This window comes from Lemur catta, chromosome 14 (assembly GCF_020740605.2).
Source record: "Lemur catta isolate mLemCat1 chromosome 14, mLemCat1.pri, whole genome shotgun sequence".
Taxonomy (NCBI): domain Eukaryota; kingdom Metazoa; phylum Chordata; class Mammalia; order Primates; family Lemuridae; genus Lemur; species Lemur catta.
The window spans coordinates 32,242,315-32,269,139 of record NC_059141.1 but is presented as its reverse complement, the minus strand read 5'-3'; the positions used below and the strand labels follow the sequence as shown (position 1 = coordinate 32,269,139).

The 26,825-nt window shown below is 38.6% G+C and overlaps 1 protein-coding gene across 3 annotated transcripts; it reads right to left on the bottom strand.

Moving 5' to 3' along the window:
* Nucleotides 1-367: 367 nt before the first annotated feature.
* Nucleotides 368-26,537, bottom strand: ANKRD22 (ankyrin repeat domain 22). 3 transcript variants are annotated; one of them, XM_045568348.1, is made up of 7 exons: nt 26,452-26,537; nt 26,202-26,306; nt 10,406-10,597; nt 7,436-7,543; nt 4,968-5,045; nt 2,258-2,356; nt 368-1,986 (listed from the first exon to the last, which is right to left on the bottom strand). In XM_045568348.1, exons 2-7 carry the CDS (start codon nt 26,220-26,222, stop codon nt 1,909-1,911), a joined length of 576 nt encoding a protein of 191 aa, XP_045424304.1. In that variant the 5' UTR covers nt 26,223-26,306; nt 26,452-26,537; the 3' UTR covers nt 368-1,908. The 3 variants fall into 3 exon arrangements, with proteins under 3 accessions (XP_045424304.1, XP_045424303.1, XP_045424305.1); XM_045568347.1 differs by having other exon boundaries at nt 26,202-26,528; XM_045568349.1 differs by lacking the exon at nt 26,202-26,306 and having other exon boundaries at nt 26,452-26,521.
* Nucleotides 26,538-26,825: the final 288 nt, after the last annotated feature.

Genomic DNA, 26,825 nt, shown 5'->3' with positions numbered 1-26,825 from the left:
CCAAGATGCTTTAACAACAACAACAAAAAGAATCAGTGTTACAGTATGGATAACATATGGTAAGCATCCTCCAAATAAACTCAAGTTTTACAGTTGGTTCTCAGAGAAGAAAATCTTGTAGGATATTTATTGTTTGCCAATAAATGCATTATGTATTCCATAAAACATGTATGTGTATTTCAGTAGATTCTAGTCCAAGCTTGTTTGAGAGTTTACAGCCTATTGATAGGAGACCTAATGGCAAGAAATTCCTAGCCTCCAAAAATTAAAACCTAGGAAGAAAATTTTATAACATCATGAGCATAATGAAACAAATTATCATGCATTTTATCCTTTAATCTTAACAAAGTTAATGTGAGACAATGAGTCCAACTCATTCACAAACCTGTATTTATTTCTTTAGAAAATTTTTCAATTTTTACACAGTTTCAAAGATGGCAGTTGTAAATTACATGAGTACTATTTTACAAAATCTCTGAAACCAAATTGAAGATAATGCTGGTGTGTGTCAAAGGTGCACTGTGTGTGTGAAGTGCACTTGTTTTTTATGTCCCCCAGAGATACCTGGTAACTCAGTTCAATGCTAATCAATCTTAAATAATTTATTAAGAGGCATTTAAAGGCTTCAGAATCTATATCTACAAACTGCTTCCCTCATAAAATGTGTATCTTTAGGGCCTGTACACAATTCAGTAAATACTGCTGAATTTGATCTTTATTATACCTTTGTTCTGTTCAAGGATGATAAATCTTTCATTCTTAGACTGTATGTGTTGCTACATATAGTGTAGATTAGTCTATGTCTACAGCTATGCATGATTCAGTCTTGATTTTGCAAAATTTGATCATATTTTTAAAGTGTATTTATTTCACTCTGTCTCGTTCACAAAGGAAATGAGACAGATATTTTGATATTCACAATCTCTCACTCAGAAATATAATCCAGATGCTACCTCATTAGGTAGCTCTATTACTTGTGAAGAAGTCCTTTAACCAAATAAGCTACAATAATGTTTTAAATTTTATCAATAAAAATAAACAGAACAAACAAGTTTGGTAGCCACCTTGTATTTACAAGAGGGTCATGAAGATATTTTTTAAAACAAACATTTTGATGATAGACATTTCTAGTGGTATGCTGGTAAACCAGTTCTCTGGAAACTTAAAAAAAAGTACTGAATTATCAATTTCCAATTTCTGTGATGTAAACACACCCACCACTAACACCTGACAGATGTTTTTTATTGAAGTTGTTTCATCAAAGGAATGTTTACATGTGACTCTCTAAACTCACCCACATCTACATACCATTCTATACAAGGATACATACTTTGTTTCTTCCTCTCAGTGGTCAAAGGGGCCTGAGAGGACAGTTTGTCTCCTAGGGTATGGCATAGACCAGACACTCTCTTTGTAAAGTGATGCAACTTGGAAGAGAGAATACCTGTCTCCGAAGACAAGTCTGATCCTCTTCTTCAGGAGAGACTGAGATTGAAACATCAGGTGCTGCTGTTGTTGTTGTTGTTGTTGTTGGAGACAGGGTCTTGCTAGGTTGCCCAGACTGGTCTTGAATTCCTGGGCTGAAGTGATCCTTCCACCTCAGCCTACCAAGTAGCTGGGACTTCAGGTGTGAGCCACTGCACCTGGCTGAAATATCAGTTTTTGACTGAAATGGAGACTCCAACAACCTTAGTGTTTCTCTTAGCAGGATTATGGCCATGATGAACTCAATTAAGCAAAAAATATTGGAAATAAAAAGCTCTTCAAAAACATTACCCACAGCAACCATCATTATCCTCATAAAATAGTGGCGTCCAGGTTGAGGGGCCCACAGACCAACAGTCTGAGATGGAGCTAGAATCCAGTCCTTCAACTTTGTCTATGTGTCCATCTGTGAGGTCACAAGGATTATGATGCTTTCCTTAGCATTAATTCAATCTGGGAAAATTTTAATCTCCGTGCAATGTCCAGTGAACTCTCACCATGCTGAAGAAAAAAAAAATTACAGTTATTTCCAACAGAGTCGAATGTCAACGCAAAGGATCTAGTAAACAGCTTAGACTGACTGAGTCCTGGCTCGGCAAGGGCTTCAAATGGAGTTCAGTTCTAGTAGTAATAGGATAACTTCATTCCTTAATGAGGATGATTCATTTTACTGTTATTAACATCAGAAGCAAATAATTTACTTCAACATAAGACCTAGATTAGAAGATGCTGCTGCTAGAAGGACCTCAGACCGTGGCCCACAGATCCTTACCTTATTCTTAATCATGGGGTCTGCGTGGGCTTCCAGAAGCAGAGGGATAAGAGTCTGGTTCTTCATCTCGCAGGCGTAGTGTAATGCAGTGCAGCCGTACTGAAACACAAAGGGCCAACGTCGCAGGTTATCAGCCGGGCTCCACAGCCTGTGGAATGTGGCTTTAGCAAATCCTTTTCACACTTTGTAGTGTACAACTGAGTAAAACAGGCTGCAAACTATCTATGGGCAACTGTATTTCTTGTACTTAAAAAGTTTTCTTCTCTGCCTCAACGTATATGTATATTAATGTCCTATAAGCCATCTGCCATCTGTCTTTTTCAGTTTCTGTTCTAAATGGAAGAATGCGATTTAGGCCAGGCTCATGCCTATAATCCTAGCACTTTGGGAGGCTGAGGCTGGAGGATCGCTTGAGGTCAGGAGTTCAAGACCAGCCCGAGGAAGAGTGAGACCCCATCTCTACAAAAAAATAGAAAAATTAGCTGGCATGGTGTCACACGTCTATAGTCCCAGCTACTAGGAGGCTGAGGCAGGAGGATTGCTTGAGCCCAGGAATTTGAGATTGCAGTGAGCTATGATGATGACACTGTACTCTAGCCCCAGTGACAGAGCAAGATTCTGTCTCAAAAAAAAAAAAAAAAAAAAAAACCCTGCAACTTATAAAAAGTTGACGCTGACTTGTGCCAAGGCTTCTTGGTAGAAAGCTATATGCCTGGGTAATCATCACATTGATCATGTTACCATCTTTTCCCTTGAAGAGTCTCCACATGGACCTTTTTACAAATATTATCCTCTATGAGTTTGATCAAAATCCCTACAATGTGAAGAAGGCAAGTGCTCATATTGCTACAGTACACCTGAAAGATCAACATAGTTTTACTAATAAGTCTTACAAATTTTATTTGTCATAATTTATATCAAATGTTATATTTATTAAGATAGTGGATCTACTCTGTTGGTACTAATTTTAAACACCAACTACAGGTCCAAAAAAATTTATAACTGGGGCATTGGTGTCCAAAATTTTGCCTTTAAAAAACCAGCCAAGAAACCGTGGTTTGAGGTAAGTAAAAAAAATAACATCCTTAACTGCATTTCTTAATGAAGACAATTACTTGATAGTTTTTATCAAGATTAACACAATGATCTCTGGAGATAATGCTACAATCACTTATTTTTATTAAGTGATAGCATGAAGAATGGAAGATCTGGTTCTGAATTTTTCCATGTGAAATAGAGTCTACTTACCTAAAAATACAAAACACTGCATTACTTAGAAAATGGATCTTAATATTTAGGTAGTTTGTAAAGAATATTTGGTGGAAAAAGTGGGTATCTGTGTGCATGTGGGTACATGCATGCATCTGTCCACAGGAATGTACTATCTCTATCTAGAGGCACAGGTAGCATATATAGCTGGAAAAATATCCTAGGGAAATTTTTGTCACAGGCACAAATTTTAAATTTATTGAATTTAAATGAAAATACTATGAAAAACCTTCAATAAACTCAACTTAATCTTTAATAAACTCTTCATGTATTTCAAAGGTATCTAAGGGAATGATGACACTGTAGTTGTCTATCCAAATTTATCCAAAAATTTCATTTGAAATATAATAAAAGGAAAACATACATTTCATAAATTTATTCTCCTGTATTATCTCTCTCCCTGTCTCTCTCTCTCTCACACACACAACACCCCACACAAAATTACCTCCATTTAAACATGATACAAATACAACCAAAACTAAAATGACATAAATAATTAATAGAAGCAGGGATGGGGACATTGTTGCTATCTATCATAGAACAATGGTGATACACACGCACAAATGTGCACACAAGTAAAATAGATCAGGCATCACAAACAGAATGTTAGATTTTGGAATCAAATTTCTATTCGCCTACTTTTCCAATAAAGAACTGGGAATGAAAAACTTTATTCAATCAACACAAGCAAATAAAACACCATACAAATAACCTTCTGTCTCATTATGCTCATTTAAGGAAGGAAGATGAGTGCAAGGGTGTGGGGGTAAAGGGTGGAAACAAAACCTTCCACTTACAAACAGGAAACAGTGAGCTAATGCTGCTCTGGTTGTTATCACTGTTCTTACCATCCTTTGGTTTGCCTTTGACCTTTGTCCTTATCTATCTTTCATTTGCAGATGGGGCCTCTCATCAGCAGGTGGGGAACTTGGCTGTAGCAGCAGCTGCTTACATTCAGTGAGCACTTACTATGTGCCAAGCATCTGCTAAGTACTTTATGTGAACCAGCCCAATAAGTATTATCCATATCCCCATTTTATGTATGAGGAAACTGAGTGTCAAGTAAGTGTATGACTTGCTCAAACTCACATAGGCAGAAAGTGGTAAGCCCAGATTTACACATGGGCACGCTGACTGCAGCTTCTGAGGATGGTACTTTGTTGTGATCAGAGCCTTCATTTTCCTTAACTTCTCACCAGTGTCAAAGCCAATTCTTTTAAAAATGTTCTATAATCAATAAAGATTTTATTCCCATGAGTTGAGCAGAATATAAATAACCTCAAGGTTGCCTGACTATGAGAAAAAAAGAAAGAAAATAAAAAGAAAACTAAATGTAAAAGTGTCCAGGAAGAAAAAGCAAGCAACTTTATAGATGACAAGAACACCACCTACAAATACCATTTTGAATATTTTTCTAAAATGGTTAAAAATGTAAACTTACACAGTCTGTAGCATTAACTTCGACGCCAGCATCAAGTAGCATTCGCACAAGAACCTCATTCTGCTTTGTCTTTGATATCTATTGCAGACAGCAATTACAAGAAAGGTTTATTTACAAACATTTTCTCCAACTTATATCTGAGACTAATCAATAGGCTTCATATTAATCCCAACACTCCAATGCATCTGTGCATCTTTCTTAAAATGTCCCCCAGCCCCTCACCCCCTCCAACATTAATAAATTAAAGCCAGGTTCTCAGAGTGTGGTCCTGGGACAGCAGTGTCAGCATCTAGGAACTTGTTAGAAATGCACAGTCTCAGGCCCCACCCTAGACCCACCAAATCCCACTGAAGATGGGGTCCAGCATCTGTCTTTCTCTTACTGGCTCAAAACTCTGCAGTAACTTTTTAATTGAACAAAGTCTGTATGAACTTCCGATTTTTCTGAGGGCAAAAGTGAACTCTTAAGCATGACTACAAATCCCCAGATGTTGTAGCCCCATGTGCGTCCCTAACCTCAGTCTCTCTCCACATCTCTTGGCTCCCTCTGCTTTAACTACACTGGCCCTTGTTAGCCTTTCATTCCCACCCAGCTCCCTGCTCCCTCCTGCCAGCAAATCTCTGCACAACCAGTTCCTTCTGCTGAAAAGCCTCCTCCCTCCTTTCTTCACCTGTTAGATTCATCTTTTATATCTCAGCTCAAGCCCCTCTTCCTCCAAAAAGCTTTCCCTGACGCACCTGACCACGTGAAATCCTTCTCTCCAGGCTCTTGTAACACCAGTCACCTCTCTGTATCACCTGCTTCGTGGTAATTATACATGTGTTTGTGTCATCTGATTAATGACTCTCTCCTCTTCACCCTCTACCCTTCATAAGGACAAGGATTATGCCTGTTTTGTTTGTCGTGCTCCTAACACCTCCTACAGTGTCTAGCACATAGTAGGTCCATAACAAATATATGTTGAAGGATTGAACAAATGAATGAAATCAACGAGGGCTCCTCAGAAATCCGGTTTTCCTCCCTAGTCCCCTGAGATCTGCCCACATGCCAGTTGGGGCCCTCCCCCAACATCCTGTGGCCTAAGGAAGCAAAGCTCTGCCTGCTCGGGTGGGCATAGATAGCCCTGGAGTTCATGCTGTCCTCATTAGGGAAGCTCCAGCCAGTTTCTTTCCTGTCTCTTATTTCCTATGCATCACAAATTTACAATTTCAGGACCCATTGAAATAGCATACATGTGCAATGAGAGCCAGGCTATTCTTTGCAGACAGTATTTTTGGCCAGGCCTCTGGCCTTTAAACATTGGACCATCTTAGAAAGCAGAGTTGTGTCTCAAAAAAGTCTGAATGAGCCTTGCTAATCATAGTTGTGATTTTTTTTCTTCAGAATCTCTAAAAAATGTTTGTAAACCAATGACATATTTTCCATTGCCCCAAAACTACAAAGATTCAAATGCTCTGGGCTAAATACATGATGAATTTTTCAAAAACCCTTCAAGTGTATAAGCAGGTTATGTGTTTATCACTGAATTAAAATTTTCTCTCTCTTTCTCCCATGAATCTGAATATCAAAATCAACATTATCGTATTTAATTATAGTTTCTTAAAGTCTGTAACATTTAAATACCCAAGGAGGTAACATTTCCAACCAGTAGACTTGTTCTGGAGCTTATGTTAACAGGGATAACTAACACCCATGGTCTATTAGCTACAAAGAGGAGGAAGTTTAGTCATTTAACTAAAGTATATTATGGATCTTGTGACTCATGTCTCAGAGATGGAACTGGGCACAAGGGAAATCAGATGGAAAAAAGTGAATGAGTCAGAGCAGACCTGTCACCTATTTGAAAAAAGCAAACAACAACAACAAAAACTTTAAGCTTCCCTGCAAACATGACTGCACTCCTATACCAACTACATCTTTTTTTATTCAAGAAAATTACTGGCTGACAAAGATTCATTCAAGCATGAACAACTCCACCAAGGTGAAAGATGGGCTTCAAATTCTCAATAAATATCTTCTATTTGTCAGTTTCTGGATGCAAACTCTTAGGATCTGTTTTTTAACACACCCCAGGGGAGTCCTTCAAAATCAAAAACTCAGAAAGATACATACATGCAAAACATAAACTCTTCTTTTAAAAAAGGAGAAAAAATAGTAGAAAGGGGATTTTTTTAATGTTCAGCATTTTTCTGCTTCCATCAGAATATTCTTAGCTAAGATTAAATTATTTTTCTAAGTACACATGGTACAGATTATGTTACCATTGATTAACTCTTCCTGCTACTTTTCTTCTTGCTTTACATCCATCATAACAGCATATGTATGTTGAAAATGTCATTTACAGAATACAAATCAAGGACTGGCTTTGTTATTATTTCCTTGCAACATCTCACTGGCCTAGCAAAAGTCGGTGAGTCTCACCATTGATCTCCACATTTGCCCTCTGCTCTAGCTAGTGTCGTACTCACCATGAGGAAATACCCAATAAGCAGGACAGGCATTAAGAGGATGATGAGTAGATAGTCTATGAAGGTAAATTTTTTCTTCACAGCATAATGCAAGCAGGTTCTCTCTTTCTAAAAATTAAGAAAAGCACTCTTTATTAATAAAGCATTTTGTTTCCAATTTCATATTTTCGAATTATTAGCTGAAAAAGTTTAGTTCGTGCTTTTTATTTTTGTGATACCCATGGCACCTCTTTCTGTGGGGTATGTCTGATCCATAAACACATGTTTCCATTGACCAGAACATTGAACACAGTCCAGTCTAAAGGAAAAGCTGGGGAAGGGCCCCTGGAGGACAACGAAGGCAAAATGTACGACGCACAAATCACTGGAAGACAAATTCTAACGCTCATTTCAGTTTTTGGGAAAAAAATACACTGAGATATAAACATAGGATTGAATTAGTATGAAAAGTAATTGTTATTCTTTAGCCATTGATGGTGTACGTTTATCCATCTTGTGATTTGTTCATAGGAAAATCTTAACCACATGGTAATTTTTCCACCTTCCTTCATACACACAAGCTAGAAGAATACAAGAAACTCAATTTTATTCTTCAAATATATGAATATTTATCAGGTCATAGGCATGAGATTTTAGGGTTTGTGGAAGATGTGAACTTCAGAGCCTCATGATCAAAGGTGGACAAGTAGGTATAATGCAGAGTAGACTGTGGTCATTGGACTGCTAAATCAAATCATAAGAGGAGAGGGAGAGCAAGAGAGAGAAGAGAGGGTAGTTTCCACTCAGGGGAGGTACTGTTCCTAAATAAGAACACTTTTTATTTTTCTAATATCAAGGTATTTATGTTATTTGTAAAAATTTTAGAAACCAGACAAGAATATGACAGAATTTAAAATCACCCATTATCAAATGGCCCAGAGTTAACTATTGGCATTTTGCTGTATTTTCTTCCAGTGTTTTTAAATAGATACAAATGGAATTTTAAAATGTAGGATCATATTGTATGCAAAATCTTATCTTGCTTTTTTTCAGTTTAGAAATGCACATTTAGAATATGCACATTTTCCATGCCACCCAATATTTTCAAACATATGATTGTAATGGCTGCATGGCTTTCTATTAAATGCAGCTACTCTAATTTATTTAGCCAAAGCCTACCTATTGGACATTTCAAATTTTCAACTTTTCATTTTTATAAATAATATGCTTGAGTATCTTCATTTATAAAGCTATGTCAACATTTCTAAATTTGTCCTTTGTATACGTTTCTAAAAATAGAATTCCTGGCATGAAAGATTGTTAATGCCTTTCATATTGCACTGCAAATTGTGCTCCAGTAAGATAACAATTTAAACTTCCTTCTTGACCGTTTGATTTTCTTTTTTAATCTTGGTCAATTTGACAGACCATAAAAAGAAAAAAGTTTCCTTATGTTTTAATATAACTTGCTTTTCATGGAATGCATGTTTTCTACAGGCATGTACCTCTGAATCACCAGCAGAGCTTTTTATTTGTTTGTTTTTAAGGCCTTTATCTAGTACTTTTGGAAATAATTTATAAACAGATGTAAGAAATGAGAAATCACTGGTTCAAATTATGAATGTAAAAAGATTAGCATTTGGAAGTTTTTTTAAATTAAATGCTAAAACAACATTAGAAACATTAAAAAGTAGAAATTGCAAACCAGCGTCTTCTTCTGGTATAATCTCTATTAATCTAATGGATCCACTAACGTCTTTTCATGATTTTTATAATACCAGAGGATCCCAGCAGTCTGGCTGAAGTTCTCCTTGGCAAAGCAGAGACAAAGGTGCCTCCCCAGCCCTGCCCCCGGGCTGTCAAATGTCTCCCTCCCTCAGCTTCCTAATGAACACAGAAACCCACAGACATCTGTCTTGGCAACACAGAAACCCACAGACATCTGTCTTCTGGCACAACCACTCACCACGGCTCTACATACCTGGTTCCTCAGCTGTGTTTTAAAGAGATTATCCTCTACTAAGCTGCATATCTGTTAGAGTCAGCACAGGCATGACTTGCTTTTAAAACCAACAAAACAAAAAATAGAAAGCACAAACAGGAAAGTCCAGTAGAGAGCAATATTCTGATAATACTTCATTTTTCCCAATGAGCTGGTCTTTAAAATGACTCAGAAGGGGTGAGTAGAGCCCTACAGGCTGTTTTCTCACTGAATGCACATGAGTGGGGGCAGAGCATTCCTAATTATGGCCAAAAATGACTTTTAACATTGCCTTAGTGTAACTTAAATGCTGCCTTCACTACGATACAGATGCTGGATGTTCAGAAAGGGGTTCTGCAAGGATTTTCATAGCAACAGACACATATTCTTCTCTTATTTGGTCCTGAAGACTCCAAAGCAGCTAATATTGCATCTTTAAATATATTCTTTATGCCTTTCCATGTGACTTCAAATAGCCTCTGGTTCATGAGCTTATTTGCCCTTGGTAAATCTCTCCTTAGCATTCTTTCATTCTACAAGCACACTACAGCATCTTCCTCAGATCAGTACATTAACCCAGTAGGTAAAAATCTAACTACTGAAATAGCATCATGAAGTCAATATCTCTTTTCCAGAACTTCTTTCCCATTATTTCTGTAATAGTGAGGAGGAGGAGGGTAGAGAGAGGAGGGAAAGGGAAAAGAGGAGGAAAAGAAAGAAGGAAGCTCTACCCATCCAAATGAGTGAACCGTTCTTGTCCTCTTCAGAAGTGCAAAGACATAATTACTGACAAAATATGCCTGCTGATTGAACTATGTTTTATTGTGCTTTTTAGCCTAATAAAATGCTCTTGGTATGTGTTAATCTCTCTAAAGTAAGGTTACAATAAATGTTGGTATCAGGAGCTACAAGCAATAAAAAAAAAAATGACATTTACCCCTTCCAGTGTATCAAGGAGAAAGGAATTACCAAGGACAATGACACTCTGTACTCTTGTGTCAGGACCTTACCTTGTTTTTGAGGTTGACATTAGCATTTCTTTTTAAAAGGAAGGAAATGATTTTCATGTGGCCACGCCTGCAAGCACAGATCAGAGGAGTGTCTCCATTAAAGCTATCTTGAACATTGACGTAGCTGCTGTCTTCTTTCACCCACCGCCACACTTGCCCGAAGTCATTCTGATAGGCCGCCTGGCAGACGGGCTGAGTAGGGAAAAACAAAAGCAGATTTTGAGATACAGGCATATTAAACCACAAAAAGGAAAAAAAAACTTATAACAACTTGATAACCTAAAATCTAAATGATTTCAAACTGGAATATATTGCTTTGTAGATTAGATTTTTGGTCTCAGTTATGCGTGGCCTTAAGTCTAGAACAAGCATAAGTCTGTGAGGAACCTCTTACATTTTCCTTAATTGCTTGGCACACACAAATGGTCATTGAATAGACAAATGTGTGATTAAATGGATGAAATACTACAAATTCAAATCAGTAAGGAAACTGAGTATTGTGCTCACAGAGAGAGGAGCCTGTCAGAAAAGCAGGATTTTGCTAAAGACAAAACAGGCATGTCAAGAGGAGTTTAGGGCAGCCCCAGGTGCTGGAGGAAGAACGGCCTGGTCCCCTGTACTCAAGGGACTCAACAGAGTGGAAAAGACAGGTTTTAGACAAATAATACACAAACAACAAAATATATAATTAACTACAATTGATTAGATGCTGTTTATAAAAAGCATTATAAAGAGCTTTGCTAAGCACCATGGAAGTTCAATAACAAGACCTAAGGTAGCCTCATCTCACCCACTTTTCCCCTCTGCTCCAGCCCTTCTGGGCTTCTGCTCCACAAATATCCCATGTTTAGTATCTTCCATCCGGGCCTTTGCTCTGACTGTTCCCTCAACATAAAATACTCTCCCAGCCCTTCATCTGAATAACTCTTCATTCATCCTTCTTGTTATAACTTCATTTTCATTTTATCCAAGAAGTCTTTTCTGACTCACAACATTTGGTATTTCTCCTTCATAGCAACTGACATAACTGCAGCTCTTTTTTTTATTTATGTACAATCATGTATCGTACAGCCTGGCATGAATCAAGAGGGATTTGAGGCAGCACCAACAGGGAAAGCACCGAAGTTCAGGCTACAAGCTCCATGGGGCTTGGCTACATCCATTCAATTCACCTCCATACCCCAGCATTCAAAACAGCACTTGGCACATGGTAAGCAAACACTAAATACTTTTAGGCTGATTTTAATTAAATAATGTAAAATAAAGTATTTAGAATAATAGCTAGCATATGGATGGTACTCAATTTATGGAAGTTATTATTATTTGGTCATTACTTAATTTAATAACCAAGTCAAACCTCTACTGTGTGCCAGTCACAGGTGCTGGGGGAAAAGAGTATAAAATATGTTACTCTTAGCCATGTGAAATTTATCTGGGGAAACTGGACACAGAAACATATACATAGAACAAAAACAAGAAAACAATTTTAGAGGATGGGCAGGTATGTAAGCAGCTGCAGAAGTGGGGACAGACCAATGGGAAAGTCGAGTGGGTATGTTTGCTAATAAGCTCAGATTCTAACATAGCTGAATATCACAAGTGAACTATGATTTACTTTTAAACCCAAAGGACTATTTACGAAAGAAACATCCTAAAAGAAAATCAACTCAAAGAGTAATAGAGACAAACTTTTATACCCCAAAACAAAACAAGCATGATACAGGGGTTATAAGTTTCAATAGAAATGTGAAATTATACAAATCACCTATTCTATTACACTGACGTCTTCCCTTTGCTAGGCTTTTCATCTTTTGGGCACAGTAGTGTCTCAGGGAACCACCTGGCTAATGGAGAAAGGACTGGGGCAGCTGAAACGTGTGTCAGGTGTTAGAAAAACTGGATGTAGCTGTGACTCTGTTACTACCTCCCCGAATGACTGTGGGCTATTCACTTTCCTCACGGTCTCAGTGTCTTCAATCATTAAATAAGGAAGCAAGGCAAAAGTTCCCTTGAGTTTTCACATTCTATGACTTCTGGGACTCTAGTCTCTATGAACACATCTTCCACAACACTTCTGGGGTCTATGGTCATCCCAACACAGTAGAGCTTTAAAACTTTCAGTGAATTGTCTTAGCAGTCACTTGAGTTTCAATAACAAGTAAAACAAAACTAAATGCAACAAGACAACATAAAGTCACCAACTCTTAATTTTGCCAGTTAAGTGCATTAGAAACAATACCATTATTTCACAAAAGACATGAAATATAAAGATATGAAGATAAAACAAGGATACTTTAACAATATATATAAGGATATAATCACAGAGAAGGAAGCAGCCCTTTAAATTGGAGAGATTAAGCTATATGGAAACTCACTTTGTTGTCCTTTTTTAAAAGACAATTTCACCACAAACCAGTGACAGTTTAGTTATGGAGTGATTAGTAGTGATCACCACTAGCCAAGCATTTGGGAATTGATGTTCTACCATGAAGACCTTGAAAACAGGTTTTTTCTTCTCTCAAATTTTTAAATTACTTCACATTAAAAAAAAACTGTACTATTTCATGTAGTATTCTGGCTTTCCAGCCTCTGCTTAAAAATTAAAAGGTGGTAACACTGGACCCATATCTGTAGGACACCAAATAACCAGTACTTGGTGGCAGTGACCCCAATCCTGCACAGTCCTCTCCACTCCCTACCACATTACACTTGGGCCATTTCACTCGACTTTGTTGCCTGCCTGGGCCCTGACCTCCGGGATAAAGACCCCGCTGCTTGGGCTCCTCCAAGTCTTTACTGAGAGTTAACTAAAAAGACCAAGAGGAAAAGGTGGAGAGTTGTCCTGCAAGAGTCACTTAGTGCTTAATCTGATCTTACCTTTAGTTTTCTCCAGGGTTCCTATATCTAAAACACAGAGTTTCTGATTTTGGAAAGTACAGCGTCTTCCTGGCTCAGTTGAGACGCACAAGTACAGTCATGCAGCCCTTAATGAGGAAGATACATTCTGAGAAATGTGTAGTTTGGAGATTCTGTCATTGTGCGAACATGATAGAGTGTACTTACACAAACCTGGGTGATACAGCCTACTGCACAGTAGGCTATGTGCTATAGCCTATTGCTCCTAGGCTACAAACCTGTACAGCATGTTACTATACTGAATAATGTAGGCAATTGCAACACAATGGTCAGTATCTGTGTATTCAAACATATCTAAACATTAAAAAGATAGCTCAAAAATATGCTGCAAAAAATTTAAAATGTACACCTGTATAGGGCAGACCCATTATAATCTTATGGGACCACCATTGTGTATGTGATCCATCCACGCCTTGCATGACTAATTTAATGCAAGAGTTGCACTAAACCGCTGAAAAGATTCTATATGAAAATCTATAAATGTAATTAACCACATAAATAGAAGCAAAAATAAAGACCATATGATCCTCTCAATAGATGCAGAAAAAGCATTTGACAAAATTCAACACCCTTTTATGATAAAAACACTTAACAACATAGGCATAAATGGGACCTACCTAAAAATAATACAAGCCATATATGACAAACCCACAACCAACACCATACTGAATGGGGAAAAATTGAAAGTATTCCCACTCAGAACTGGAACCAGACAAGGCTGTCCACTGTCCCCATTACTTTTCAACATAGTATTGGAAGTCCTTGCGAGAGCTATCAGACAAGAGAGCAGAATCAAAGGTGTCCAAATAGGGACAGAAGAGATCAAACTCTCACTCTTCGCTGATGACATGATGTTGTATCTGGAAAACCCCAAGGACTCAACCAAGAGACTCCTGGAATTAATTAACGAATTCAGTAATGTCTCAGGTTACAAAGTCAATACACACAAATCAGAGGCATTCATATATGCCAATACCATTCAATCGGAGAACCAAATTAAGGACTCAATACCTTTCAAAATAGCAACAAAGAAAATAAAATATCTAGGAATATATTTAACTAAAGAGGTAAAGGACCTCTATAAAGAGAACTATGAAACACTAAGGAAGGAAATTGCAGAACACGTAAATAAGTGGAAATCCATACCATGCTCATGGATTGGAAGAATAAACATCGTTAAAATGTCTATACTACCCAAAGTAATCTATAGATTCAATGCAATTCCTATTAAATTACCAACATCATTTTTCACAGATTTAGAAAAAATAATTATACACTTTGTATGGAATCAGAGAAGACCCCATATAGCAAAAGCAATCTTAAGCAATAAAAACAAAATGGGAGGTATTGATTTGCCAGACTTCAAACTATACTACAAAGCTGTGGTTCTTAAAACTGCTTGGTATTGGCACAAGGGCAGGGACACAGACCAGTGGAACAGAACAGAAAACCCAAATATAAAACCATCCTCATATAACCATCTAATCTTTGACAAAATAGACAAAAACATACTCTGGGGACAAGAGTCCCTATTCAATAAATGGTGCTGGGAAAACTGGATAGCCACATGTAGAAGACTGAAACAGGACCCACAGATTTCACCTCTCACAAAAATCAAATCACGGTGGATAACAGATTTAAACCTTAAATGGGAAACGATTAGAATTCTAGAAGAAAATGTAGGAAAGACTCTCACAGACATTGGTCTAGGCAAAGAATTTTTGAAGAAAACCCCTAAGGCAATCGCAGCAACAACAAAAATAAACGAATGGGACCTGATTAAATTAAAAAGCTTCTGCACAGCCAAAGAAACAGTCACGAAAATAAACAGACAGCCTACAGAATGGGAAAAAATTTTCACATACTACACATCAGATAAAAGACTGATAACAAGAATCTATTTAGAACTCAGGAAAATCAGCAAGAAAAAATCAAACAATCCTATCAAAAAATGGGCAAAGGACATGAATAGAAATTTTTCAAAAGAAGACATAAGAATGGCCAAAAAACATATCAAAAAATGCTCGACATCCCTAATCATCAGGGAAATGCAAATCAAAACCACAATGAGATACCACTTAACTCCGGTGAGAATGGCCTTTATCAAAAAATCCCAAAACAACACATGTTGGCGTGGATGCGGAGAGACAGGAACACTCATACACTGCTGGTGGGAATGCAAACTAGTGCAACCCCTATGGAAAGCAATATGGAGATACCTTAAACAGATTCAAGTAGACCTACCATTTGATCCAGCAATCCCATTATTGGGCATATACCCAGAAGAATGAAAGTCATTCTTTAACAAAGACACCTGTACCCGAATGTTTATAGCAGCACAATTCACAATAGCAAAGATGTGGAAACAACCCAAGTGCCCATCAATCCACGAATGGATTAGTAAACTGTGGTATATGTATACCACGGAGTACTACTCAGCTATAAGAAATAACGATGATACGACATCTCTTTGGTTCTCCTGGAGAGAGCTGGAACCCATTATACTAAGTGAAGTATCCCAAGAATGGAAAAACAAGCATCACATGTACTCACCAGAAAACTGGTTTCCCTGATCATCACCTAAATGTACATCGGGGAAGGATACCAATTGGATATCAGACTGGGATGGGGGGTGGGGGGAGGGGATGGGTGTATGCCTACATGACGAATGCGTTGCACACCCTCTGGGGAATGGTCATGCTTGAAGGTGCAGACCCGGGGAGGTGGGGGGCGGAGGGGATGGAGGTATGACTACATGATGAGTGCCAGGCACACTGTCTGGAGAATGAGAACAGACGCGCTTGGGACTCTGACTTGGGGGGGATGGGCAGGACATGGACAATGTATATGACCTAAACTTATGTACCCCCATGATGAGCTGAAATAAAAAAAAAAAAAAAAAAAAAAGATTCTATGCTGTTATGAACCCTCAGTTTCCACTAGGGGGCAGCTCAGCGTTAGAAAAGCACTGACCGAAGGGCCGTGCAATAAATAGACAAGTGCTTGCTGGCAAACTAGGAGAGAAAACGGGAGGGATTGTCCATTCAGGTTGAGAGAAGAGCTATTATGAATCCATTTTGGCCCCTGAAATTCCTGGAACTTGGAGGCACCCTGAGAGTAGGGGAAACACACTTGGGAAATTACCGTGAGTATTCCCTAATACTCTCAGAACCCTTCTGTTCAACCTCACTGCTAAAGTATTAGTTCAGATCATCATTCTCACCAGGGCTATTGCAAAAGTAGCCATAACTGGCCTTACATCTCCCTGTCTCACACATCTGGCCTCCAATCCAGTATTCAGACACAGCAGCTGCATGTCCCTTCCCTGGTGAACTGGATTAGGATGCTGTCATCAAGCTGCCACACGTGATTCTTCAAACCTTGCACATCCTGTCTTTCCAGCTTCATCTCCTCCCACTCCCTTATCCACAGCCTTGATCTAAGTAAATCAAGGTCTGCATGTTATTAACAGCCATCCCCTCAACTAGACTGTAAGCTACACGAGGGCAGGTATTGTGTCTGTACTTGTTCATCACCATATCCCCAGTACCCAGTATAGCACCTGACACATGGTAGGCATTCAGTATACATTTGGTGAGTATAAATAAGTGAATGAATAAATTATAAGATGAACTAACACTTATTGAGTACCTCAGTTATTCCACTTAATCCTCACAACAACCCTATAAGGGAAGTAGTATTATTATACCCATTTTGCACAGATGAAACTAAGAGAAGTTGTCTTCTTTGCCCAAAGTCATACAGCTCATAACTGGCAGGGCCAGGAGTTAAATCAAGGGAAATGACTGTAGAATGCATACATTCTGGCTCTAATTACTTCAGCCTTGAAAAATCAGCCTTCAAAATGTCTTCTGGCTCCAGATTTTGTGTTTGAGACTTGCATTCAACTTTAAGCTACAATCTACACTCTTGGGATACTGGTCAGTCCACTTCTAGCATTGGTTTGCTGATACTTGGTTATATACCCAGATTCTTTCTCCAAACTGACCTGGAATTAGAAACATCTACCAAGAGGTAGGAAATAGTGGTCAGAGAAGCTGCAGGAGAAACCAGGAAAAGATATAACCAAAAGACAAAGGAGGGAAAGTTTTAAGAAGACAGAAAGATCACTGGATTTGATAATTAAGGCCATCTAGAGATCAATTTTCATACAATGATGGTGCTGATGGGAGAATACAGGGCCTGAGTGCATTACCAATGAAGAATTAAAGGCTGTGATTGGAGAGGAATAGTGGTAAGTTTGGCAGTGAAAGCTGGCAACTACAGGGAGGGTGGGGAGCAAGGTCCAGCCAATGTTCTGCACATTTGCAGGCAAAGTGATGTTGCCAAGTCATTGTAAACACAGGCTCTGAAAACAAACTTGCTGTGTTCCAATCTCAACTCTTCCACTTATCAACTGTGTTATTAATATTTGGACAACTTACCTAAACATTTTGTGCTCACTCTCCTTCTGCATTTAATAATTATGCCTTTTTTATTAGCTCACAGAAAGAATTAAATGTGACTGTGTAGAAGAAGCACTTAGCTAAGGTCTGACTCATAATAAAACCTCAAGTAATGTTAGCTGCTCTTATAATTATTAAAGCATAACCATCAAAAAACAGAGCTTGAGTATCAAATCTCCTGGCTGTGTGGTTTTGAACAAATAAATTACCTTCTCTGTCTTAATTTCCTCTTCTCTTAAATAGAAAAATGATATGTGTCTAACCCATAAGGATGTTGTAAGTATCAAGTAAGATATTGCATGAAAGGTGGATGGCAAAATACATGACACATATTAAGTATTGAATAAATGCTATTAATAACAATAAAAAACCATTGGGTTATCCTAGTGCCAGCAGGTACTGGACTGGTATGTTGTGCTGCTGAAATCCTCTTTTAGTTATGCAAACTTTTCCCTGGAAGATTAAGAGTTGTTTCTATGTTCTAAAATTATATCAGACACACATACAATATAATATAATTACTTTATATATACATATATTTGTCTTAAAGAAAGCACAACCAATGAAGATGGACAGGGTATCATGAAAGGGCAGTTAAGAAGTTGTGAGATGTTATAGATAAACTCTGTCCACGAGAAGTCAAGAGCGGCTGTGCTGGGTGGCTGATTTGGAGTAGAAATGACCTGGCTCAGGGGACAGAAGGAAAGGGGTATGTGTGCTTCGGAAGGTGCAAGTGGGTCCTGGAGCATGGTGGACAGAAGCAAGGAGAGAGTAGAGGAAGGTTCATAAGCAACGATTTCAAGCAAGAAATTGAGCTGTGGTCAAAAAGGAGCAATGGTGAGAAGGAATAGACTAAAGCAGCAGCCACCACGAGAGAGGGTATGATGATGTCTGGCAAAAGCAGATTCCACTGAAGGCACAGAGGAAGGTAGATGAGGAGGAAGTGGAGAGAAGGAATATTTACCGACAGCGTGCAGGAGTTCCCATGGACTAACCCGTGAACAGCGCTCCCTAGACTGTGCTCTGCACATGAAAAACTAGACACAGCATTAATAGAGCTCACTGATAAATAACCTTGTTCTTCAACCTCATCTATCACTCTCCCCTTTGCTCACAACATTCCAGCTATTTCTGGAGCATTCCATGTTCATTTCTATCTTCGGGTCTTTGTGCTTGCTTGTGAGCCGTGTGGCTGGCTGGCTGCTAGGCCAGAGTGGGTGTCAGCCCAGATGTCACTTCCTCAGGGAGGTCTTCCCTGCCCACTCAGTAACTGTCTCCCAGCCCAGCCACTCTCTATCACATCATCTTGTTTTATGTTTTTAGATTGCACTTAATGTTGCTGAAATTGTGCATAAGGTGCCTCATTTCCTAGAGAGTGAGGTGTCTGTGATTTTTGCCTGGTTTCTGAAGCTCCTCTCTGTGCACCAACTGTGTATAAACCTCTGCAAGCTCTCACGTCTCTTGATGAGGCCAGGCTCCTCACTCCTACATTTGGGGTACCTGCTTGCCACCCTTATGCCTTTCATATGGTGCTATCTATTCATCTCTAAGACATCTCCCTCATCTCTCTTACTTGCAGTGAGAAGTATACAGAACCTCAAGCAACTTTTTCCCTTGGATGAAGTCTTGTCTCCCTAATTAGATTGCAACCTTCCTGAAGTGAGATTCGCCCAGGGTGGAGCACCTACAACATGGATAAAAATCATTTGTTGATTGACAAACTGATCCACCCCTCCTGGCTGGGAAGTGTGGTTAAGGAAAGAGTTAAGGTTTAGAAGGTGATATATCATGTGAGAAGCAAGTCAGTATTCTACCTCAATGGTTCTCAACCCTGGCTAAGTATTAGTGCACTTTGAAGAACATGGCCCAGGCCCCACTATTGATCAATTAATAAGAATCTGCAGGAATAGAGTGGGGCATTGGTGCTATTTAAAAGTTCCCTGGTGATTCTGATGCAGAGTGAGGGCTGAGAACATCTGGACAGGTAAAAGAAACACACCCCCATGATGGAAGTAAAACCATAATGTAACATTTCAACTGTTAAACTCAGATTAGGTACAGAGCATTCAAAATTCTGGAACCCTGGACTATTAAGAATAATTTTTTGTGTCCTTTAGCCATGCCACATGTCTGGCTTTAAAAATAGCCAACTTAGTGCTGAAGTCCCACCCTGTCCACTTTCCATCCTACTTGCCCAGGCACTAAAATTTAAGAAGTGTCTGTGGCTAGCACATGACACACCAGGCATGGTGATGATTAACTACAATAATCAGCATGGTGATGATTAACTGTATGGATTACTTAACATAATCATGTTTTGCACTGCTCCAAATATAATAGATAGCACAGCTGGAAAAAACAGTAGGCATTATTTGAGTAATAAATATCCTACCATTATGGATGTCTCTAAAAGCAAAGCTTCCCCAAATTACCCCCACTTTTCAGTGTTGTTTCCCCTGAAGTGTGATGGAGCTTCCATAATCCCCAATCTAAGGAAAAACCATGTAGAACTTTGCCTGAGGCTCAGAAGAATTGATTCATCGCTCATTGGCCACCTCCATACTAAAGCTCCACTCATTTAAAATGTTCCATATAAATTTCTGAGGAGGTTTTGTGGTTTTTGAAGCAAAAAGATTCCAGTAAAGAGCCTTGTACATTAATGAAATGTCTTCTCAGAAAAGGAAAGAAGATTTTTTTTTCCTCATCAGATTGAGACTTCTTGGAGAATGATAATAAACATCTATTGGGTTTTATTTGATTTGTACAATTAATCCCAAGCCTTTCTTCCTGATGATTTGCTTTTTCACATACCATGATTTATAAATTCCTTAATAAATTCTTCTTTCCAACAAATCTTTTTTAAAGATTGTTTTAGGCCCACTTAGCCTTTATGTAACATGAAGGAAGTTTCCAGCAATGAGGGATCATGAGGGATAGTCATAGTTCCTCATGAACAGTAGCAGAAAAGGAAACTGAACCAGGGCACACACGTATAAATCTTTTCTATTCTTTCGCCTCCAATGTCTGCTTGAGAACATGGTGTAATGTTCATTGCCAGGAAGGCAAAGAAGCCCCATTGCCGCACCTCAGACTCCAGAACATCAGAAGGTCTGAGGTCACGGACAAGAAAGCCTTCACCTCCAGTGATGAGGAGAAAAGGTGAAGGAAGGGAGGGTTCTGGCTGCTAGAAACTGGCAAATCAGAAACTCTGATTCTCCTCTACTCAGACCACCAAAGAGGTAGGCACGGAAGAGGGGAAGCAGAAGTGTGCTCATAACTGGGTGACACCAAGTTCTCCAAAAGGAGGGGGTCAGAAAAGAAATCAAACCTTCTTTGTGGTGTTCCTCACTTTCATTGGTGCAACTCCTCCCATCTGGATAATTTTAAGCTACCAAGGAGAGGACACTGAACTCAGAGTTGAGCAACATTGGCTTTCACAAGCCAGTTCAAGCTGACTGTAGTTTCAATAACATACTTGCAAATATTTTTTATTCTGTTTTGGGTCATACACGTACTGAGGACAATTTTTTTTCTCTCTGGTGCTTCATCCAAATGTATAATGACTTTCGTATTTTATGCTGCAGAGTTACCACCACTTCCCAGGCAGAGACTGACTTCCATTAGAGTGTAGCTCCAAAGCCACTGTTTCTTGCCCCATCTTCATTTACCTTTCTCAAGGAAATCTTCTCTATACATCCTTCTTCTCTTGCCTGCCACCCACTTCACCTCATTTTCCTATAATCAACTCTCACCCTCAACTCCTTGATTTTTGAACACTCTGTGGAGGAAGACTTCTTATTCACATATACAGAAATGGGAAGTCCTGAGATTGCTAGACAGACTTCATCCCACGTTGTTTTAGGCTGCAATAGGATCTTGATGTCTACTGAAGGTCAATTGTTGGTAAAGCCACAAAGTCATTCATAAATAGTGCTAAAACCCTCTTAGGGTCCTCATCATACCTAATCTTAAACATGTTGGAGAAAAACATTGCCTTTGTATCAATGCTTGTTTGATCCTGAAGATTCATGTGGTATGAGCATGCATCAAGTCAGTGACAATGTTTTCTTTTTTGCTTGTTTGTTTTTAATAGAGATAGGTCTCGCTCTTGCTCAGGCTGGTCTCAAACTTCTGAGCTCAACTGATCCTCCCACCTCAGCCTCCCAGAGTGCTAGGATTACAGGCATGAGCCACCACACCCGGCCAATGACAATGTTTTCTACCCTTCAAAGTTTTTACCTTAGTGGTGCCAATTAACTAGAAAAGAATATGGACATTAGGATGCCAGGATTATTGGTATTATTTCAGTGTCACAAATAAGTTTTGGTTATTTGTGACATGTGTTATGAAGTCTATTTAAAATAAATTTGACTATAAAGGCTGGAAAGTTGAGCTGCAATAAATTATAAATTCCCTAGAATTTCCAACAAAGATTGATTGGGAGAATTATTTGTGTTGGTCTTATGACCCAGATAAACTCTTTGGAGAAAACAAGTATTTTATTTTTCACTCTCATAACTTTCATATAACCTACCATATTATTTTCTACGAGGTAGACCCATGTTTATTAAACTGACATTTAGGGCAGGGAAGCTATCATTATACCTTCCTCTTCAGCATCCTGCAAACTGGGAATCATAAAAATCATAATACCTAGGACCTCCCAAATAAATCAAGTTTTGTCTAACAAACTAGAAATTTTAGAAAATTATAATACTATAAAGAAAAGTAAAGCACAGTAAGAAGATACATAGAGAATGACAAGTCCACTCTTTTAGATCTCTTAAAGGTGAGATTCGAGCAGGGATCTGTGATCTGTCTCAAGTGATGGAGTGAGCCAGGTAACTTTCAGGCGGAAGAAACTTTGTAGACAAAGAGAACTCAAATGTCAAAGCCTTGAGACAATCACTTTATTTGGTATGTCCATCACTTCAGGTCAAATGTGGAATTTTCCACTTGTGTCACATTGGAACTTGAAAAATTTGGGGTTTTAAAGCATTTTGGTTTGAATTTTAAGATTAGGGGTGCTCAGCCTATATATACCAGGAAGTAGAACATGCCTGGAATATAGTATGTGCTCAATAAATATTGTTGGTTAAACAAATGGATGGGTAAATGAATAAATAAATGTATATAAATTGTCAGTCTTGGTTTCTTTTCATGCATTAAAGTTATTTTTTTCTGAAATGTTGTGACTTGGCACAACATTATGATTTGTAAAATTGCTTACAATATATAAGGAAAGAATTAGGAAACCAATTGGAGTGATGGAAACACCTGATCCTCTTCTTGTATATGTTGTAGAATGCCAAACACTTGCTAAGGGGTTCAATATAAAAACAAGGTAGATGGAGAGAGCTGTAAAGATTGGGAAGATGCAATTTTTTTTCTATTACCTTTGCCTTCCTTTTTCCCATATCACAGAATGACACAATGTTAATTGCTGAGCCAGAACTCATTCAGCTCTCTTGTTTTACAGATAAAAACTGTGACCCAGAAGGTCAAATGACTTCCCCTGCCAAATCCCACAGAGTTCTTGGCATAAACAAGACTAAATTCTAGGTTTTCTTGACTTCCAGTCCAAGGGCCTTTTATTCGGTTGCATCTCTATTCCTGTCTCCCCTGAGTTCTCCTCAACTCAACCAGCTTTCCCAATAAGCGCTACTCAATCTACATTGCTCTCTCTGGACACTGCATATTTCAAAGCAATCCTTCTCTTTTCTGAACTATATTCCCTTTTCCTATAGTAACATCAGCTTCTCTGAAAAATAGATGCATTCTCAAAAAATTAACAGTAAGTGTGTGTGTGTTTCACATCTCTGCTTATAGTTAGCATTGTAGGTAAGGGTGTGTGTATGTGTGTGTGTGTGTGTGTGTTTCACACTCTCCACTCATAGCTAGCATTATAATTAGATATTCCCAAAGTTTAAAGGGCTACATCATTATGATAGGATTTTCAAGAAACTCCTTGGGAGGCCTGTGTCCACAGCTGACAGGGTCAAGAATCTATAAAAGATTCTATGGGTCTCCTAACCACGAGTTCCTGAGCTCTTTAAGTTAAGTTCTCAACATCTTCCTTCTTTCCAATTTTTGTAATATGTCAACAGTTCTCTTCTGCAAAGTAGAATGTATGTCTCTGGAACCTACTCATTCTTTTTATTAAGCGAAAAGGGCACTATACTAGCGAGAAAGTGCACTGGCGAATTAGCCGAGTGGTTAAGACCAACTCCTTTTTGAAGAAGGACATCTCTGTTGAAATAACAAGTAGTGAAACAACTTAGCAGTTCGACAGTGACGTAAGAAGAATTTCCCTGAATGTGCAAACACAGGTCTAACATCCCAGCCTGTGGTCTCTAGCCAGTAAGTATTTTTCAGCTACATAACTCTGGGCGAGTTACCATCTTTGCCTCAGTTTCTTCATTTGTAAAGTAAAGATAAAAATAATGACTCATAGAAGGTTATTGTATTAAACAAATTAATACATATAAAGTGGTTAAAAAAGGGCCTGGTATATAACAAGCCCTAAATAAATACTTGTTATTATTGTAAATATTATGAACAAGTATCTTTGAGAAGAGTTTAAAGGAATCAGCCTTGTTTAAAAGTCCGACTTACATAGTTGGAGTTAATTATTCCAAAATTGATCCTCTCACTGAGCTCTAAGTTTATCCTCTAGTACAGATTTTAGGACCAACTCTGGGATACTCCCTCATTCTCCCCTTCTTTCTTAAAAATATATGTTGTTATTACGAATGCAGGACTCTAAGGAAAGATGATAAGCTTATGTGCTTCATCTAGAGGAGCTTCTCATACTCAAAGTGGGAACAAGAACTTTATTAACACTTTCTTAGAAAATAGACACGACGAGGAAGCATAGGATCAGGGATGGGGGCAGGCTGTTTTCCTCTCCTTAATCAGTGACTCACAGTTTTTACACTTGGGAAGGGCAGTGTACCTTGTACATAACTGGTGAGTAGGTTATGTTTAAATATTTGAGATATTACTCCAGAACTTCTCAACCTCTTTAAAGTTACAGATGGAAGGTCCCACCCCAGACTTTCCCCATCAGAATACCGGAGGCTGAGACTAAGCATTCCCCCTCCCCATTCAGATATAATTCCCACATGTAACTGGAAAAAGCAACCAAAATGCATACACTTAGGTCCCACCGAGATCAACAGAATAAGAATGTGTACTTGAACAAGACCTTCAGGTGATCTGTATGCACAACGAGACCGGAGTAGTATTTCTCTCAGGATGGTGGTAAACTGATCACCTAAGTCAGAATCACCTGGGATGCTCCTCTTTCAAGAGTGCGTTTCTGGACCCTACCACCGACTAAGAGAAGAAACAGATTCTCCAGGAAGGGGGCCCCCTTGAAACTGTGTTTCAAACAAGTTCCTCTCCCTGACACTTGGGCAATTTAAAGTTTGGAAATTACCAGAGTGGCATTTTAGAACACTGCATGTTTTGTCATTTTCATATATCTCTTCACAAAACTAAAATCACTCAGATATACACCTCAGAGTATACTTAGAATTATAAACCAATCAAGTAGTGCATTTACTATAGAAATACACACACACACACACACACACACACACACCGCATTAGAAACAACTGCAAATAAACTGCCTGTAAAACTAGAAGATCAAAGCCATCCAAGGAGGTTCCCTTGAGCATCTGCAATGGAATGCAGATGAGCCAGTTAATTCTGTCAGAGAGGAGAGGGTGTAAATAATGAATAATCACGTCATTACGCCTCTTGTACTCATGTTTAAACATTACTCACCTGTACACCTTTGAAACATTATTAAAAATCTATTTGATTCTAATAAGTTACTTTCAATACAGGAAAAAGTACTTTTGTATCCCTCAGGTGTGAAAAGAAAATACTCAAAATATCAAAATTATATATATTGCTTTTATTCCTCTTCTATACAGTAATAGTCTTTACTAATAATTGCTAGAAGTGAATTTCCTTTCAAATACCAAGCGGAAAGTTCTTACTCTGTTCATGTGGTTCCATAGAAGAACCAGTTAATCTTCTGAATGTTTAGAAAATCAAGTTGGGTTTTGCTTTTTTTTTTTTTTTAACGTTTTCTCTGAGTATTTGGCATGAGAAAAGCACAACTTGCACTCAATTTTGCAAGGTCCAAACTAGCCCTGCAAATGTGTATCATACCAATTTTGACATAGAGAAAACATTTTAGAATTGTAAAATAATTTCCCTTAAAATATTAAAAATATCAAAAAGACTAACACACGGGACTATATTTTTTTCTGATTTAATGCTCACCCAGAGAGTTACCCAGAAGAAAGAGAAACATATTCACAGGGATGGAAAATGACATTTGAAAAGTATGAGCAATATTTAACACCTTTGGGATCCTACTTCCAGAAAGGGGACATACCTCAGAGTATAGGATTCCCATGCTGGTTCTTCACAGGCTTACTTCACTCTGCAGCTTTTTGAATCTTCCCGAGGTATTTCTGGTTAGTATTAAAATCCTTCCTGGCTGAGAGAAAAATCCCCAGAAGCCCAAGCCCTATGAGTGCTTGTCCAGCCGACACCTGTGAGTGCTTTCTCAGTAGCGCAGGCACCTGAGAAAGATACACCTTCTAGAGAGAGCCCAGCCCAATGAAACAAAGGCATTGGCTTACCATGTAATGACCCAAGCGGTGTATCACCTAATGCTACAACCCTGAGGAGCCGGTTTCTGACTCATATTTGCTCTGCCAGTGGTAACAGGCAGGAGAGAAGGAAGTAGATTTTTCTTGGGGGGGTGGGGGAGAAAAGTTCCTACATTGGCAGGAAGGACTCTGGGTTTAAAATTAAGTACTGTGTTTAGGACATTTCCTATTGGAAACCTGGTTTTCAGTGGCCATTGAGAAAGGCTGGTGAACCAACAAACTCACTTGTGAGAGCCACACATGCCTGGCAAAGGGTTTGACAAATAATCTTCAAAATTCCCAGCCTAATGTTAATGGAAAAGAACCCAAACTCTGTAAAATAATTTAAAGAGGTTGATTCTGAG